The 19295-nt window shown below is 41.9% G+C and overlaps 1 protein-coding gene across 1 annotated transcript in view; it reads right to left on the reverse strand.

The window, feature by feature from the left end:
• The window catches only part of VPS50 (VPS50 subunit of EARP/GARPII complex), a 72334-nt gene that overhangs the window by 11458 nt on the left and 41581 nt on the right, over positions 1 to 19295 (reverse strand). The window contains exons 21-22 of the mRNA XM_083578561.1: positions 14494 to 14615; positions 11715 to 11795 (exon numbers count right to left, since the gene is read on the reverse strand). Coding sequence (XP_083434687.1) covers positions 11715 to 11795; positions 14494 to 14615 — 203 coding nt within the window. The remainder of the gene's footprint in view (positions 1 to 11714; positions 11796 to 14493; positions 14616 to 19295) is intronic.

A 19295-nucleotide genomic window follows, 5' to 3' on the forward strand; every position in this document is an offset into this window, starting at 1 on the left:
AGGAAGCTGTCTTACAGCTCTCTATTTAGTTGATATACTGAGGGGAAGCGGCTCTCCAGAATTTCATGAAGGGTTGCTTCCCAGTCCTATCTGGGATTGACCCTAGGACCTTCTGCATAAAAAATATATTCTGCCACTAGGTCTATGGCCCTTCTCCTAAACTCTGAAACTTTGTATCAGAATGAGCAGCTCAATCTTGCTGTTGTCGGCATCTGTCTCGAGAGACAATGGAGGGCGCCTCTAGAGGTGAAGTCAAACCGCTGTGTTAGCAGCACCAAAGTGACCTTCTGAGGGCGCAAGCGTGGGCAGTGTGCACGGAGGTCCTCTTGGCCTCACTGATGTGGTCCAAAGGAAGCAGAGCAATATGTTTGGCACCAGCTGGGCTGCAGGAGTTGCCAGAAGGAGGTGTACAAGGCACCATCCAACCACCTTAGGGAGTCTTCTCCGGATGTGAGCAGGGTTTACTTTACCCCTGAGCCTTTTCTTCTCCCGAAGACATCCCGCAACCATTTTGTCTCTGGGGACTGGCCACAATTCAGTGGAGAATTCTCAGCTACTAAGATGACTTCAAGGTCTGCCCAGTTTCTTCGAGATGCCTATGTCTTCTTGCCTGTGTTGTCCATGGGAAAGGACTTGCTGGAGCGCAACAGGTAATGTTCCATTATTTTCCGGCAAGGTTCTCTTGGGCTGCATTGATAGGAAAGCCAAGCATCTCCCTCCCCTCTCTGCAGGGCCCTTCCTTGCATCAAAGGCTGCTCTGAATGAGGCTCTGCTACCCAGAGAAATGCCAACTTTGCTGCTCCTGTCCTAATTTACTGTTGGTGGGCAGAATGCAGGTACTACATCAGTTGAAGAGGCCCCATGCAGCGCAGAATGCCATTCAAGCCACCCATGGCAGCAGGGGAGTCTATGAATAAAGAAGAGGTTGCATAGCATTCATGAAGACAGGGCTTTCAATCTAACTATACAGTGGTACCTCAGGTTACATACGCTTCAGGTTACACACTCCACTAACCCAGAAATAGTGCTTCAGGTTAAGAACTTTGCTTCAGGATGAGAACAGAAATCATGCTCCGGTGGCACGGCAGCAGCAGGAGGCCCCATTAGCTAAAATGGTGCTTCAGGTTAAGAACAGTTTCAGGTTAAGTACGGACCTCCGGAACGAATTAAGTTTAGGAGGACCTGAGGTACCACTGTACAAGGATTGTGATGAAAAACGAACTTTCCAAAGGTCTGCTTTGCTTGGGATACAGCAGTTTTGCAATTTTAAAGCCATAGACGTGTCAAGAAGACAGTGGCAAATAAACTACATTAAATCAGAGCACCCAACTGTTCATGGATATTTTCACCAGCATTGAAAAGCCCCCCGCTCTCAGTATTTTTTATGGCTATATTGAAATGATGCAAAAGTGTCCATCTATTGGGATTGAGGTTAATGGCTCTGTTTGTCTTCAGTGACATCAGCACGTAGCTGGATCTCATTGGCTATGTAGTGTCATTAAATCATCCTATTTATGATGAGTTGGGATTAGGATTGCCAATGTGACTATCGGAAGGTGATGGCAATATGGTGTGTGGATGGGAGGAGTTGCCAGAATAGCAGCAGAGCAATGGGAGTGAAACATATGGGGTGGGCGGGGGGAGAGGAGATTAACATCCACAGAATTTAGGATTCTTTCAAGAAGTATATTGGTCCTCTGAAAGCAAGCTTTTGACCCCCCCCTCCAAACTGAAAGAGGAGAACATTCAGTGCAGTCCAAGCAACAGTGCTCCAAAGTGACAAATTGATTTGATATAGAGTAAGAAAAGAACAAAGGCAGGCTTCTAACATCCAGAGACATAAAATTCCTGAACAAACATAACCCATTGACCCAATATGTTGAGGACATATACTGACTGCCTGACCCTTAATGACATTTTGCTTCTTTAGGGTATCATTCCATGCTTCTACAATACACTGAGAAAGGTTTTTACTTTTGAGATAGCAAAAAGAAAGTAGGCGTTGCAAAAAGCCTTTCATTATACAGCTAGCATTTGTGCCTTTAACAAAAAACACAAAAAAATGAGGTGGGGGAGATTTTCTGTCTCAAGTGTTTCCCACTTTCAAAAGAGTGACATTTCCTTCTTTCATTTTCTCCTTCATTGAGCAGGAAAACAAGAAGGACCTTTGAGCAACTGTCAGGTTTACAGGTGCCATTCAGGTTGAAAAAGCATCAAGTCTCAGCAGCTTTTGTACTGTATCACTCCTTGTAATGAGAAAGGAGGTAGACAGATCATTGACTGGTACGTTACAAAGGCTTTTGGAGTATGTAATTTTCACCACTGGCCACAGGAACAAACTTGATGAAGAGCTCCTTTTCACGTTTAGCAGTATTTGTACCACACACACACACACACACACACACACACACACACACACCATCTAGGAATATGGTGCCATCTTTCTTTAACATACATTGTGAAACAAATGGTAAAATCCAAGAAGTCTGGAACTAACCATTCACAAAAAATAAAACTTAACAGTGGAGGCCCAGACAGATTACTGGACTCACCTGAGATAGAAATTATTAATCCACTCAACCATACTGAAAATAACTGAGATGCAAGTTGAGCCAACTACTGGTCTCACAAACTGGATTCCAAGTATATAAATCCACTCCCAGTTTGGGTTACTCAAGTTATGTGTCCACATCCTACATTTCCCAGGGTTCTTTTTTAAGGCAGCAGCCTCCACTCACACTGAATTACACAGATGAATGTTAATATGAAAGATTCCTTCTAATAAGTTTGGGTTCAACAGCTTGAGACAAGCTTTTGTGGGATAACCAGCCTCATATAACCAACATGTTTAATTAATGCATGAAGGAAGGGGTTGTGCCATAGAGTAAGCTGTGCTGCCAGGCTTAGCTCACCTTAAGAGAGACTAGGTAATCAAGACCTTGTTCCCCTTCTTTCTACCTGAGAAGCTGAATGTGTGAGGAGATCTGAGCTGGCTGCTCCAGTTCAGGACCGCATGGCTCTTACAAGCCACTCTTGAGTTCCTATATCAATAATTTAGTGATTTTAAATCTCTGCTGGGGTTCTCACCAAAGAGCACTTGTCTCAAACTTGGATTTTGGAATTCTCCTTTTATACCTAATTTTTATCTTGCAACCAACATAGCATTTTTATTAATTAGTAGTGAGGGCAGCAGCTAGTTTTCTGCTGGAGCTTCCACAGCGAGTCAGACTTCACACACACACCCCTTGCACCATTTTTGCAGAGATCATCTTTAAACTCCTATCCTAATGTTTCTTGTAACGAAGTGTTTCTAAATTACAACAACCACTACTTTCCTTTTGTATCTCCCAGTCGTAAAGCCCGGGAGAAATATTCAGCAACTTCTATGGAGTAAGAATTCATAATGTAGGCTTTCTCTAACTTATACCAGAGAATGAAGTAACCTCTTTAAGGTTACATGAGAACTGAGAATTCTTTTAAGGTTCCTGGAAGTCAAAGAAAATTCTACCTTAATAAATCCATAAGGGTCATATTCAACTGGTACATAAACTAGCCAAAAAAAAAAAAAAGATTAAAGCTCATTGCTGTGGAAATAAGCTGTTAGATTTAAAAAATTGTCCAGTTGCACCTTAGAGACCAACTAAGTTTGTTCTTGGTATGAGCTTTCGTGTGCATGCACACTTCTTCAGATACCTGAAGAAGAACTATACAGTGGTGCCTCGCAAGACGAAATTAATCCGTTCCGCGAGTCTCTTCGTCTTGCGGTTTTTTCGTCTTGCGAAGCATGGCTATTAGCGGCTTAGCGGCTATTAGCGGCTTAGCGGCTATTAACGGCTTAGCGGCTTTAAGAAAAAGGAAAAAAACTCGCAAGAACTCGCAAGACGTTTCGTCTTGCGAAGCAAGCCCATAGGGAAATTCGTCTAGCGAAGTGACGCAAAAACCGAAAAACCCTTTCGTCTTGCGTGTTTTTCGTTTTGCGAGGCATTCGTCTTGCGGGGCACCACTGTACAGTATCTGAAGAAGTGTGAATGCACACAAAAGCTCATACCAAGAACAAACTTAGTTGGTCTCTAAGGTGCTACTGGACAATACACACACACACACACACACACACACACACTGTGTCAGACCAACACGGCTACCTACCTGAATTCTTAATTTAAGAATGCTTCTTTGAGAATTAATGAGTAGCAGAATCTTCTGAAACTTCACTCAGAAGTCAGTCCCCAAAAGTTCAAAGGTACATACTAGCAGCTAAGTATTAGTCAATGAAACAATAACACAAAGTTTTCATTAGTCCACTTCCTGTTTTGCCAAGTAGATGACAAAAGATATACATTACTCTTCAACAATTCTTCCTGCTAAATAGGAAAAGGAGACTGCTACTTTTCTAAAGTCTAATTATATTCAGCCTCGAAAATCTAAAAATTTACATCTGCCTCCTCAAAGGAGTTATCTGCATGCACTTCAGTGCAGAGCCATCAAAATATACAAGCACAAGTACAGGAACTAATATCTCACCCTTCATGGTGATGGATGATGTTAATTAAAGCTTTATTTACTAACCAATGCTTCCCCTGGGCAAGAGCAATTTTGCAAAACCAAATGTGCCCTTTTTCTACTATCAGTCCTAAAAGTTGTCTTTCAGTTTAATGTAAAACAATCGATGAGAAAGAAACAAGATACGGTTTTATAAGGACTCCACTGAGAATAATATGGCCTGAGTTTGAAGACACAACTGGGAAAAGCAAGAGCTTTTTACCTATATACTGACTAGAGTCCAATTTAACACACAAAACAAACCTGATGGGTAAAATAAAGGCCACATAATCAGTCTGGGTTCAAATTCTCCCACTGCCATTGCAACGTATGACGGTACCTGAAACCGAGTCAAACCGTTAGTCAGTCTAGCACAGTACTGTTTACTCTAACTAGAAACAGTTATAAAAGGCAATGGCGGCTGGTGTCCACTGGCACTGGTGGGGTGGAAAGCAAGGAGGCCAGCAGTAGGTGGCGCCAGTGCCAAATGACTGGCGGAGCTGACTAATTCTAGCTTTGCCTCCTCCCTGTTGAGTTCTGCAAAGGCAACACTGAACTGAGCACTATGGAGGAAGAAGCTAACTGCCAGTCCCACCCTGTAGAGTGGTTGTAATAAGGCGGCAGGTAGGCAGAGGCTGCTTGAGGGCAGACTGCAGTTGGCAGGGCAGCACCCTACTGGCTCTAATGCTGCTCAAAAGTCTCAAGCAGAAGTCCTTCCTGGCTCTGCTTCATAAAGGGAAAGGCCATTAGCAGAGCATCTGTCCTGAACACAGAAGGTCCCAGGTTCAAACCCCAGCATCTCTAGGTAGGGGTGGGAGAGTCCCTTGTCCAAAATGCTGGAGAGCCGCAACCAGTCAACGTGGGCAACACTGAGCCGGCTTGGCAAATGGTCTGACTCAGTATAGAGGAGCTTTCAATTATCTTTATAAACCCGAGATATTGAAACTAGGAGGAGCACAACACTGTGCCTTTCTTTTGAGCACCAAAGTACTTGCAGATAGACTAACCCATCAAGCGTTCTACTATATGCTAAAATCAATAAAACTGACCTTGATTAAAATGAAATTTAAAACATAATGAAAAATTCAAATCAGTCATGATGGCTACATATGCTAATCAATTAAGCTCAATCATTAAAATAATTAGTTTGTGGGGAACACATTTGGTACAAACACCACCACCATGTAAGTTATAAAAACAATTTATTCTTAGTATCTCAGTCACAGCATCTTGTGGTGTTTAACTCAAATACTGAGACAGAACAGGCAACCAGATTTTCTCAATGGATCGACATATAATGGGCAAAATAAATAAAGTAATTAGTAGTATATTTGATTTGGCTGCAACAACAACAATAAACATTTTCACTCCTACATTGGAATACCAGTAGTCATCCCTTCAAGATACAGTGGTACCTCTGGTAACAAACTTAATTCGTTCCGGAGGTCCGTACTTAACCTGAAACTGTTCTTAACCTGAAGCACCACTTTAGCTAATGGGGCCTCCTGCTGCTGCCGCGCCGCCAGAGCCTGATTTCTGTTCTCATCCTGAAGCAAAGTTATTAACCTGAAGCACTATTTCTGGGTTAGTGGAGTCTGTAACCTGAAGCGTATGTAACCTGAAGCGTATGTAACCCAAGGTACCACTGTATCCGAGGTACCACTGTATCTACTATGGTCTTACTTAAAATCCATAAAAGGCCTACACAAGGAAGGTCAGTATTTGAAGGTAATGTGCCCTGATGTGATCTTTCTTAAACTTGCAACATCACCACAAGAAATACATGCTATTCATAGCCATAATTATGTTTGTGGACATCACTGCCAGAAACCCATTCCGTCAGGTCACAACAATGAATGGCCTAACACCAAAAACCCTTCAACAGTTACAATTGCCAGTTTATTTTGACATCTCTGTGCCCAGCACTCCACCCTTCATTTTCCATCCGGCATAGCTTGAAAGGATGTTACCATCCATTTAACTTATTTTCAACTCTGGTTGCGATAGATGGCAACCCAAGTTTAGCTCCGAGAACAGCAGATATGTCCTACTTTCCTCCCTCAAAAGTTCCAAATGCAAGATTTCCAAATGCGATTTTGGCCATTTCTCCAGAGCTTGGCCTCATGGAATAACTGAACTAAGACAAAATCTTCAACACAATGATCTCCAGTTGTCATTCTTTGCTAAGTATTTTTTTTTGGAAACTGACAAACTGGTGTTTAAACAGTTGCTGTTGTTTCTAGGAGAACCAATTGTTCAATATAAAACTCAAATATCTAAATGACTGGGCTTGATACATTACTTGATCATCAAGCCGCCATTTACATTTCTGGAATCTGCTACCAAAAAACGTCGGCTGCTCCTTCTGACTCGGAAACTTCACCTAGTTCAAAATGTAGCAGCCATATTACTGATGCAACTAATGGTTGCCGGTTAGTTTCCAGGTCAATTTCCAGGTGCTCATTTTGGGGTTCAAACTCTAAATAATTTAGCCCCCCAATATCTGAAAATACCACCTCCTTCCCTTCAGACCCCCTGGGGAGAAGGACTCTTGGTAGTTCTACTGCCCCTAGTAGTTCAAGGTGATTGGTGTCCCAGGAGGGGGAACTCTCTGTGGTAGCCCAAAAGCTGTGAAATTCGCTCCCAGAGATGCTTCTGACGCCTCTATTAAATGTCCCTAGCCTCTGACACCTGAGATACATACTTTTCAGATCCACCCTATCTTTGTGACTATAATTTGTTTTAAATAGTTTCAGTGTTGTAGTTTTAAATTGCTATAACCTCTCCTGGGACCTCATGGTGAAATGTGAGTAAGAAATTAAAACTGAAATAAAAAACTGAAGTCTTTCTCCAATGTGGGAGAGGGAAGAAGATATTCAGATGAACAGTTTAAGAGGTGAAGTGATGCCAGAGGTGGTTTAATTACCTATTTTCCACTTTTTTAGAAGGTGCATTAAAAGAATTAGGCCCCCTTATCATTATCTGTATTTAGAATTAAATTCTCAATCCTTTTCCTGCGAACAGATGACCTTAGAGTTATCTTAATTCATAAAGAGTATGCCAGACTCCCTCAAATCTAAATGTAACAGGATCCAAAATTGCTTTTGTTTGATGCAACTCATTACTTTTTTGCCACTGACAAAATTGATCAAGAATTTGCCTAACTTAAAAGCAAAATTAGAGTTATTAAAGTTAATGGAGCAATTCACAGTCAACACTGAGCAGGAAGCCATCCAAAATACAGTTGGTCAAAAAGGTAATAGCTAGACGTCATTGCCAATGCAAGATTTCTCAGAAAATGAAGGAATAGAAAGAATAAAGGATCACGGCATTTTACATGCACAAATCTTTCCTAGAGAGCTGTAAAGTGTCAGTGGTAACTTTCTGGTTTTTAAAAAATCTGCTACAGAGAACAGCCTAGAATCTACTAAGGTAAAGGTAAAGGGACCCCTGACCATTAGGTCCAGTCGCAGACGACTCTGGGGTTGCGGCACTCATCTCGCTTTATTGGCCGAGGGAGCCGGCGTACAGCTTCCGGGTCATGTGGCCAGCCATGACTAAGCCGCTTCTGGCGAACCAGAGCAGCGCACGGAAATGCCATTCACCTTCCCGCTGGAGTGATACCTATTGATCTACTTGCACTTTGATGTGCTTTCGAACTGCTAGGTTGGCAGGAGCAGGGACCGAGCAACGGGAGCTCACCCCGTCGCGGGGATTTGAACTGCCGACCTTCTGATCGGCAAGTCCTAGGCTCTGTGGTTTAACACACAGCACCACCCGTGTCCCTAGAATCTACTAGGAAAACTTAGAAATGCCAGAGTCAAGCATTCAGTGACCCAATTCTAACTTGACGCTATGCCAAACCATGGCTTAGGTTGAACAAGCAGACTGCTGGAGCAAAGCTCCCCCAGTCCTGTTGGAGCTCTGCTACTCTGAGCTAGCACTACACCCAGACCCAGACTTGTGCTTTGTTTCGCTCCAAACAAAAACCACAAGCCAATAAACCAAAGATTATTTTTAGTTTACCACTCAAAGTTTATCTGAAGCAAACAAGCCATGAGCTGCCTGGCTATAGATGCAACATTAAGCCAAGTCATGGCTTAGTCATAGATGCTGTGGTGGCAGCAGGACCAAGGAACCTGCATATGTGATTGGCCCTCCCTAAGCCATGGTTTGGCTTACCATTATGTGCAAATGGGGTCGTTAAGGCTTCTGCTACCCTCAACACTGGTGCATTCAGGAAACTGTCAGAAGGGAGAACCTACAGGTGCACATAGACTCTGCATCCTGATGGTCTGCTGAACATGCAAATGCCAGTGCTGGAGAGCATACAGAAACTGGGAACAGGGAAGACAGACTCACCCACCCACCCCGCCTGCCCCCCACATGTACAGTGTACACATGGAGAAATACAGCAGCAAATACTTTAGGAATGTCTTGATAGTCCAACTTGTTACCCCTTGTCAAACGTGGCTCATTGTGTAGGGATGTGAGACAAAGCCTTCTCTGTAGTAATGTCTTGGTTTTGAAAATTCCCTTGCCCTGGTGGCATGAACAGCCACATCCCTGATGAACATCCGTCACTACTTAAGACATTTTTACTCGCCCAGGTTTAAGACGGATCTAGTTAGCAGCTCTGGATTCTTAAATTGGAACGCTGTCAATTTTGATAGGTTTTCTGATCTTTCGTTTCCTTTAGACTTTATGGGGAAAGGTTTCCAATTCTGATCTCATAAGAGCAGTTCCCCCCCATTAAGCATGTACAGCATAAGTTCACTGTAGTGAAAAACAAACTAAATGAAAAACAAATAAGATTTTCTCTCACATGGAAAAAACTAAGGTCCATCTTTCTGTTTCTACCCCTGGAAATCCCATTGCTCTGACAAGCTCCTCCGCTTACATATTAACTGCTCTCATTTTTGTTCGGTCTCAGAAATAAAACTGTACCTAGGCTGAAACACAATATATAGATTAAATATACTGTGGGAAGTAAAAAAACAACAACAACAACACCTTGGTGAGTACCTTTTAGACCAGCCTTCCACAACCTACAGCCCTCCAGATGTACTGAGCTACAACTCCCACCAGGTGACTGTTACCAAGCTCAGTTTTGGAAGGAGGCGGGGAATGAATCAGCATGCATAGTGAAGGCGATCACCCCGCAGAAACTGTGGGATGAAATGGAAGGAAACTTTGCTCACATAACCAAAGTTACTTGAATAGAGGCACCAGGGATTAAACACAGAACCCTCTCCGGCAAAGGAAGCCACAGCTTCCCCCATATAGAAGTTTATGGACTCTTGTTGTGCTTTAAAAAGCACTTTTATGACATGGGTTTCACAGACAGTATCTGTAAGCAGGAGCTATCAGGAATCTAGCATACCTGGTTACAAATCTTTCCTGGAGAATCCACCTTGGTTTTCAATTCCAATGTGTTTTCTATATGCGTCTGTCCACACCTGGGTTTATTATGAAACTACACCCATGGGGGGGGGGGATATATCAAAACGATCTCCCAATTATACAGATAAAGCCAAACCGAGGCTGCCAGCAGCTCTATGGTGCTTGAACCAGGAACTTGTTCTGTTCCCCCTAGTACCATTCTATTGAAAGCAAACAGCAGTGCACCAGAGCTGGTAAATAATTTGTCAAATTGAGGAAAGCAGCATTTGCCTGGTTTTACTGATCAGTTGCATTTGCGGTTTCCCCTTCCAGAAGGAGCTTCACGTAACCTGCCTAGTTAATTCCATTGCAGAATGTGAACACAGAATTGGTACCACATTACTTATCAGGGATATGTGCTTTTACGTTATTTCAACAGTTGACAGGATAAACCGTGGTTCTCATACAGTAGATTCAATTCTTCCTGGAAGGAGGAGACCCATTTATACCAGCTGCTGACATAAAAGAGATGCAGTGTATCACAGTGGTATGAATAATGTCTTAGCTAAAAACAGCAACAGCCAAATTATGTTGGTGTTTGGCTATAAGAAAAGACACACAAACAAATAAATCAACATCTATCAAATATTCCCACTGGCAGCTAACATGCTCTCAGAGGACGAGAGATAGATGGCAAGGCAAAAGTGGTTAGACTGACTTTTAGGTAGCCATTTTAGTACTGTAACATACAGCTTTTATAATCACACTTGAGACCAGACCTTCTATTATTAATAAAACATACAGCACTGAGTTTGGAACAAATGCCTGTGATTCTCCACTGAAGAAAGGGGGAGAGGCAATTTCCATCAATTGCTCCTGCAGAACCCCATGCTCCAGGAGCCCCTGGAGTTCCAACCCCCCATACACACACAGTTGTTCCAGGGGTTCAGGGGCCTTCTGTAACAGCGTGGGAAACTGGAAACAGAAAAAAGCTCTGGACTGATGGTTCCTACTAATGTGATTCTGTGAAGGTACCCAAGTTGAAGTCATTAGGCTTTATTTCACATCACTGATACCAATAAATGTGGGTATCACATCGTGAAGCACAGAGAGCGAGAACTGAACTGTCTCATGTTTGGTCTCTCCAGGCTTATAATCACTAAAGGTGCTGTGGCCAATTGCTGAAACCTTAGGCCCCAAAGGATGGGCATCTTCTGGAGGACTGTTGAGACAGAAGGATTCACAGGTAATGCAACTGCTGTGAAAAAACAGGCAGTGATTCCTAAAGGGAAAATTTGTTGAATGCATGTTTTTTTAGCTTTCCATCTTTAAAAGTCATCTTGATGGCTTGGCTGAGGTAGGGGTATGAAATATAGGATAAAATCCCAATTATCATTGTAAGTTTTCAACTACCGCCGCTTCACCACATACAGTCTCATGCTGTTTCTGAAATATACACAGGCATCAACTTTGCCAAATTTCCAAGTTTCTTCATTGTGGATCACCCAGTGGTATGGATCAAGAGGAACCAACAAGAGGGCCTAACTGGCAGCCAGGGCAGTCAAGCCAGGATTGGTGTAATATGCTCAAGCCGTCTTCCTGGCTGCTGAACTCTGCAGCAGCTGAAGTTTCTGAACCGTCTTCAGAGCCATCTCCACAAACCATGTGTTGTTGTAATCTAACATGGATTTAGTGCAATTACTCAGGATGGTGTACATCTGGTACAGCAACCAATGCAAAGCAGAAATTGCTATTGCTCTTCCATTTCAATTACTCAAAGTCCTACAACTTACCAGATCAATCAGGCTCTCCTGTATTCTGTTGAGTGTGGTTCGAAGCCGGCTGCTGCTGAGTCCCAGTCCTGTCGTTTCAAACTGCAAGTAAGAGGGAATTCTAAGCAACACAATTTGGATAGCATACAAATAATCCAAAGGAATTTTCCCATTTGCCTACATTCCATTGCCACATTGGATAAAAGCTCAGCATGACATGGTATTTCAATCAAAATAAAAAATGGAAAAAGAGGTGGGATGGGGAGGGAAGGCAGCAGCAACACACCCAACATTACACTCATATAAAAAGAAAAACTAAGTTTCATACACTAGAACGACCACACACAATTCGTACCGGACACATGAATTATCCACTGTATTAGGGGATAATTTTTTTCCAGAATACTTTATATTGCACTTTGGGAAGCCATGTGCTTTGTATTCTTTGTGAGAATGGCATCGAACGGCACCAGACACCTTTGCCACATGAAGAACAAATTTAATGTAAATCAGAATGAAGAACTGTACTTGCTACTTAGCAGCAATTACCTTCGTGCTCTAAGATAACTAGTTACATAAGGAATATTTCCTTTTGAAAAGATTCAGTGAAGTTACACCTACACAAACATTTGTGATTATGAATCAAGCAGAAAATGTTCCAGTGTCATGGTTCACAAAGACCCAAAGCGATTCCATTAGAGGAATGAATTATACTAGCTCATCCTGTTGCAACTTAACACACTTTAAATTCAGTGGGAATTATAAGAGACCCAGACAGAGCTGCTCAGTTGACAAAACTACAGCATGAAAACTAAGAAACATACATGCATTTCAAGGGTCAACTTCAACCATATTGTCAAAATATGGGTATGTGTTTCACACCAGGAATACATTTGTCAGTTCAAGAAGACACTCCTTTGCTTTGGATTCAACAGAACAGACCTTAACTATCATTCAAAAGCCACTCAAGCTAATGTACCTGTGCATTGGCCAAGTTACTCCCACTTATGTCCCACTGGGTAAGTGGCTTGAAGTAAACAAATGGCCTTGAATGATGGAAAAGGCTGAATATTTTAAATAGCGTGCCACTGTTACATGGGCAACTGAATATGGAAGAACACTTAAGGCAATCTGTGTTTCTTTATAGCACACACATCTGCAGTGTGCGGGCTGAGATGACAGACTTTCATTTAGAGAAGTTTACAATAAAATTATTAATGTCTTCAGTCTTCAAAGGTTCAAAAACATTTCCTTTTCAATTTAGTGGGGCTGACCCTACTCAATGGTATCCCCAACACAGGCAGCTGATTGTAGGAGGGGGGTTGCACTCTATGGCCCTCAGGGTCCCCTCCCACACTACAATTCTATCATTCTTTTATTCTACTGGCCTAAAGGACATACCAAATTATTATTATTATTATTATTATTATTATTATTATTATTATTATTATTATTATTGGCAAAGTTGTTTGAGGTCTTCAGAGATGCTAGATTATCATATCATCTTTACAAGAAGGCTAAATTAAATTCATAGACCCTTTTCATAAGCTGTATGTTTCCCATGTGAACTGCTCTTCAAAAAGCCAAACAATAAGGAACACTACAGTAGGAAACACAATGTTCAAAAATCCAACTCTTGCGCGTTTACCTGCCTAGCACTGTGTTGTTCTCTGCTAGATGTGGAAAGTGTAGAACTGGGTAAAAGCTTTAAAATGCAAACAGGAGGTGCAAAGGGGGGGGGGGGGAATAAAGAAAGAGCAGCAGAAATAGCCAATGAAAATCAAGTCAGTGTTAAAAAAACTATTTGCTGTTCATCTCTGTAAACAACCAAATCTCAATGTTATTACTCCTGCCAAAAGAACAGCCCTAGACAATTTGGAACCATGTGTGGATCTGTCAAGCAAATAAATGACTGATTTAGGATCCCATCCTGTTAAAGCTCGTGGGGCACTTGATTCTAGTATTTGCATTGCTTCTGGGATTCTTGCAACATGGAAAACATTGTTCCTTAGTACTAATATTCTGAACATACCTTTCAGATTTGCAAGTTATAAATGAATAAACAAATGATCTGTGGCATGTGTGAAATGTATCCAGCTATTTAACACCTAGTTTCTCAATGCTGCGAAGTGCCTTCAGATTTGAAGGGTAGAGTGGGAACTGCCCTATATGCTTCTCCTAATGTTATCTTAAAAGGAGCAAGAGACCTTGAGGAGCCTCATCCCTCCTTTATACACTTTCAGTCACTGTAAGCAAAACAGCAGCATGTCTCAGTACCATTTGGCACTCACATGCCATTGATTTCCATTGGAACTGCAGCTTACTCAGTCCTTATTATTACCACACAGCCACTACCCTGCATGTCTCATCCAAATTCCTCTTATTAGTCTGCCTGTGGGCAAGCTTGTGTAGGGTGGTTGTTGTTATGGGTTTTTTATGAGGGTTTCTTTCCTTGGTCTTGTTATGACATATTGAGAGAGCCCCCAAGTTAAAGGAACATCATATCTGAAAAGCAATTAGCTGAACAAAATGAATTATTCTAGCATGACCTCCATCTTCTCTCTCACAACATCACAAACCAGAAACCAATTTTTCCGTAATCCTCAGATTGTTTCCTCATAACAACATTTCTTTCTCTATGACATCTGGGAAGCAGAGATAGGTGTAAACCCTCGCACAGACCTTATACCATTTATACTTCTAGAATTGCAAATTAATATTCCAGCTATCGCTACCCCCTTATACTATTCCCCTCCACCATGCATGCATACACACTAATTAAACGGCAATATTTACTTACCGTGTCATTTCGGCCAAAAAACATATATATTGCATACATGTAGTAGTCAAAAAGCTGGGACATGAAGTGGATCACATCAAATGCAATTGGCTTCAAGATGTTCATCATCTGCATGTATTTGCCTTCAAAGACAAAAAAGAACACCACAAAAAGTTCAACTTTCCATGCCACATTTGTACGCTGATGTCAAACCAGCTTTTATACATACATACATACTTATTATTAGTGAAATGCCCATACTGTAATGGTGATTGGCAAGGTGAGTGCAAGTGGATGCTAGAGGACTGAGTGTCTGTGTGCATCCCATGAAAATACAATAAACGATCCATGCTGGGCCTGCCCATTCTGCAATAGTGCCCCCCCCCCGCAATATTGGATAGCATAGCAGCTATTTCCTAACATAACTGAAAGCAAAGGTCACCATAGGTTAGGAGCTAAACCAGAACTTTCTAAACTTTTCATGTTGGTGACACACATTTTAGACGTGCATCATTTCGCAACACAATAATTCAGTTTTACTAGCAAACTAGAGGTTTGCTCCAGTCCCAGGGAGCATTTCCACGCACTGGTGGAGGAAGAGGGGGGCAGGAGGAGCACACCGCCCTCCGGCACCACAATCCCGGTGGGGTGCCATCGTGGCTGCCCTACCCCCTGCGCTGGGCACCACACCCCCGCAGGCGGCACATCACAGCCCTGGGACGTGTGCCATGCCCCCCGGGACGCACGCCAGCCACGCCCCCGCCTGCTGGAGCATGAAGCTCTGCCACTGTTTCCACGACACACCTAAACACTGCAGCCGACACACTAAAGTGTCGTGACACACAGTTTGGGAAGCTCCGAGCTAAACCTTCTTCCTTCTCCTCGTTGTCCCTGGTTATAAACAGTTAAGCTTCTTCCCATTCACTCCATTCTAGGTTCCAATTCTTGATTATATTTAGGCTGCGTACAGAGCAAACTTTTAAAGCACATTCCCCTCACCCAAAGAATCGCAGGAACTGTAATTTACTCCTCAAGAGAGCTACAAATCCCAGTACCTTTCATAAACTACAGTTCCTAGGATTCTTTTTTAGGAAGGATGTGCTTTCAAAGTGCTTTCAAAGTATGGTTGTGTGCACAGCCTAGATGTGTGGTGAAATGTTGGAAACTGGCATAGATAGGACAACCTTGCCGTGCAACAAAATGTTGGCACTTCCCTGCTCAGGATTCCAGCCCCTCAGCTATCAATCAGTATTAAAGAGCCATGGAGCACTCTCAATTCTCACTGGGCTGTTTTGTGGTCCCCCCACTTAGGTTTTATTTCTAATACTGTTGCTGCTGTTGTTTTGCACTTCTGCAAATTACAAAGGCCTGCTAATACCTCTCCTCTTGGATGTGGGTGGCACCTACATAAAAAGTGGCAATCACAGCCTGGACATCAGAAATAGAGGTAATGATAATCAACCTTGCGAAATCAGAACCCGGAAAGTTTAAGCACGTTTATGAAAAAAATACCGTACCACCATTTTTAGCTTAAGGCAGTATCTCATTTATTATAATACATTGTACTAGCCCATTAAATCTGCAATGAAAACTGTTAAGGCAATGAAATGCCCTAATGATTTTATGTTCCTAGATTACAAACACCCTTCTAAGCCTTGGTAGTCTTGAACATTTCCTAAAATTTTGCTCATTCTCCCTTTTTCTCTGGGCTTGCCCATCCTTGCACCTGGGACCAGTCCCAATGTTACCGATCACATTTATGGAGAGAAACAACATCTGAAGCTGTTGGTAACTGATATGTATGTCAACAATTCCAATAACACCCAAGATAATCCCACGGGCCTGGATTTTCCAAACCTCTCTTTCAATAAGAACATCTACTTAACAGAAAGGCTAGAAGATAGGACTTAAGAGTCTATGAGGAAGACAAGGAACTCTTCCCTAAATCTTGCTCCTGTAAAATCTTTTCTCCCTTAGATGCCAAGAACATTTCTCTATCACTACATCATTCTGCATCTTGACACTGTTCAGGCTCCAGGAACATTTCTTCTTCATTCCTTCCATAAGATAATGCCAATTTTTAAACTCACTCCTATAAACCTAGTAGACAACCTTTTTTTTTTGCACTAAACAGGTATTTTGAAAAGGAATCACCAGAAAAGTCACCAACAGGACCATCAGCAGTGTGTGCCCCCCCCCCCAAATCCCCTAGAATAACTAGAACGGAAGGGAAGAACATTTAGGAGCAGCACTTGCAGTGAAACCAGACTTTTACAAAGATGCAATCAACTACATGCTTTTTTGACAAATTGTTTGCCATTGGCACATATTTCTTGGCAATCTGGATTCTAAAACAAGTGTGATATTAAGACTTCCAGGCAAAACTATATGGGGTGAGTTACTTTTTAATATTTAAAAGCCTCAACTTTTATGTTTTTGGTTTACTATATAATTTGTCAAGTGCTTATGGATGCGTTTAGAATAATTTCATGATAGGCTCTCACAGCAACAGGGTTTACATGGCCGTGGGTAATTCTTACATAGCATAAAATCCTACAGTTATGATTATCACAGTTAAAATTTCTATTACATGATGGTTCACTGCAAGACGTCTTTTCCAGCTCTCACAAGCTGGAACCATCAAGAGGAGGGGGCAATAGCTCACATTAACCTTATCTCAAATAGATTATGGAGGAGTCATCCAAGTCTGCCCTTAAAGTCTGGCACAAAAAGAGATAACAGAAATGTATTTCTGCTTTATGTTTTGTGTGAGAAATTAAGCAGCAGAACCCATAATGAACCATATAGTAATATCTTAGAGGTGTTACTCAAGGTGTTTGTAAATTGCAATATAGCTTCAAGAAAAATCGCAGTGGCCCATGCAAGATTGATTTATTTATTTTCATTGCAATTTACTGCTTGATTGTAAAAACAACAACCAAAAAACACAAAAGCTCAAAGCAGTTTTTAAAAACCTCAAAGCATCCCAGATTTCTAAGTCAGTGTTCACTGCCTTTTTCGTGCTTTTTTTTTTTAAAAAAGGATATCCATGCTTTTTACTCTTTGCATATCTTCACCTAGAAATTTCCTTTCATGCTGGAGTTGGATAATGCATGAAAAGCCCAGTTTTACAATTTCTTACCCTAACGTGTCTCACAGGGTTATTGAAAGGATATATAGATTCTACAAGACTTTTTGTGCAACGAAAGCACAACGGACATGCCAATTAGTAATTATCAAATACAGAATAGGGAAAAGCATTTTTAACCCCTTCCCCCGCCTTTAGAACACTGACACAGCAAAATATTTCATGGTAGGGTTAGTTTCAACAAATAACTTTTGCATATCCACTATTCTTTATTTAGGTACCTGTTTATAAAACCATGGCTGCAGTCCAAAGAGCCTATTAAGGCATATAAAGTTCAGGGATAGAATCACAGAATTGTAGAGACCCTGAGAGTCATCTAGTTTAACTCCCTACAATGAAGGAATCTCAACTAAAGATAACAGATGGCCATCCAACCTCTGCTTGCAAAACTCATTTGAAGTCTCCCATGACTACTATATTTCTCCTTTTTGAATGTTTGGTATTCTGCTCTAGGAAGGCATCATCCAAGTCTTCAGTCTGACTTGGAGATCCATAGCAGACACACACAGTAAGGTCACTGATGTTTCCCTCTACCACAATTTTTACCCATATACTTTCTATCTGCCTTCCATGCTCCAGGTCATTGATCTGAGAGACAACACTTTATCATCTGTGCTTTAGATAATGCATTCTTTCAATATTCCCTAAATACACTGGAATATGGCCAGTTCTACCCCATAATGGCCAACCTAGCTAGGGATATCCTTTAAAGAAGCTATGAAGGAAGGAAATAAAGAACAACCAAAGAACTGGGAGTTCGGGCACAAAAATCTTTCCTCGCATTTCTGGCTTGCAAGTAATGAACAACATAATCTTTGCCAAATAATCTAAACTCCGTAAAGAATGAAGTGCCCGCTTTGATTATTAGACGGCAATTCTGCATGTTCTTCAACCAGATGTGTCAACAGTCTTATTAGTTCAGAGAAAGATACCATGCGTTTGGCCAAGAAATATTGAGCAATATTTATCAAATTATTACTGCAGCATCCCAGAAGAGCTCAGAGTGCGTAGGTCATGCTCACAAAGGCAATGTTTTCCCAGAGTCTAACGAAGTTTCAGGTAACAGCATGGGGAGAACAAGATTGCTGGCAAGGATGCATGGAAATGAGGTTCCACACAACACAATTCAATTACATTCCCTCGTGTCCATCAGATGAAAATCCATTTACCTACATTGTAGATTAAGGTAATGACTTCGTGTGATAACTTTTTGTTCTAAGCATCGTAAAAGGCAATAAAAAGCCCCCAAACACCGAAGGACTTTCTGTTACACCAGTCAGTGAAAAAGCACATTTGTGGGAACGCACGTTGGCTCAGTACAAGTATTCTCCAAGGTTTGCATCCTAGCTAAAATTAAGTAGTGGGCGTTGTAACCAAATTACAGCATGTCTGACACATCGCCGCCTGTTAAATAAAACCTTACATCCACAAGAACATAAGAAGAGCTCTGCTAGCTCAGGCCAGTGGCCAGTCTAGCCCATCATCTTGTTCTCAGTGGCCAAACAGATGCCTATGGGAAGCCTGAAAGCAGGACCTGCTCTCCCATCTGATTCCAGCAACTGCTGCTCAGAAGCACACTGCATCTGGTATGGAGACAGCATACAGGCCTGAGGGTTTGTAGGCACCCTCCATGAACTTGTCTAATCTTCTACTGAAGCCATAGGAGCCAACTCCT

Source organism: Podarcis filfolensis, assembly GCF_964270895.1.
Source record: "Podarcis filfolensis genome assembly, chromosome: 12".
NCBI lineage: Eukaryota > Metazoa > Chordata > Lepidosauria > Squamata > Lacertidae > Podarcis > Podarcis filfolensis.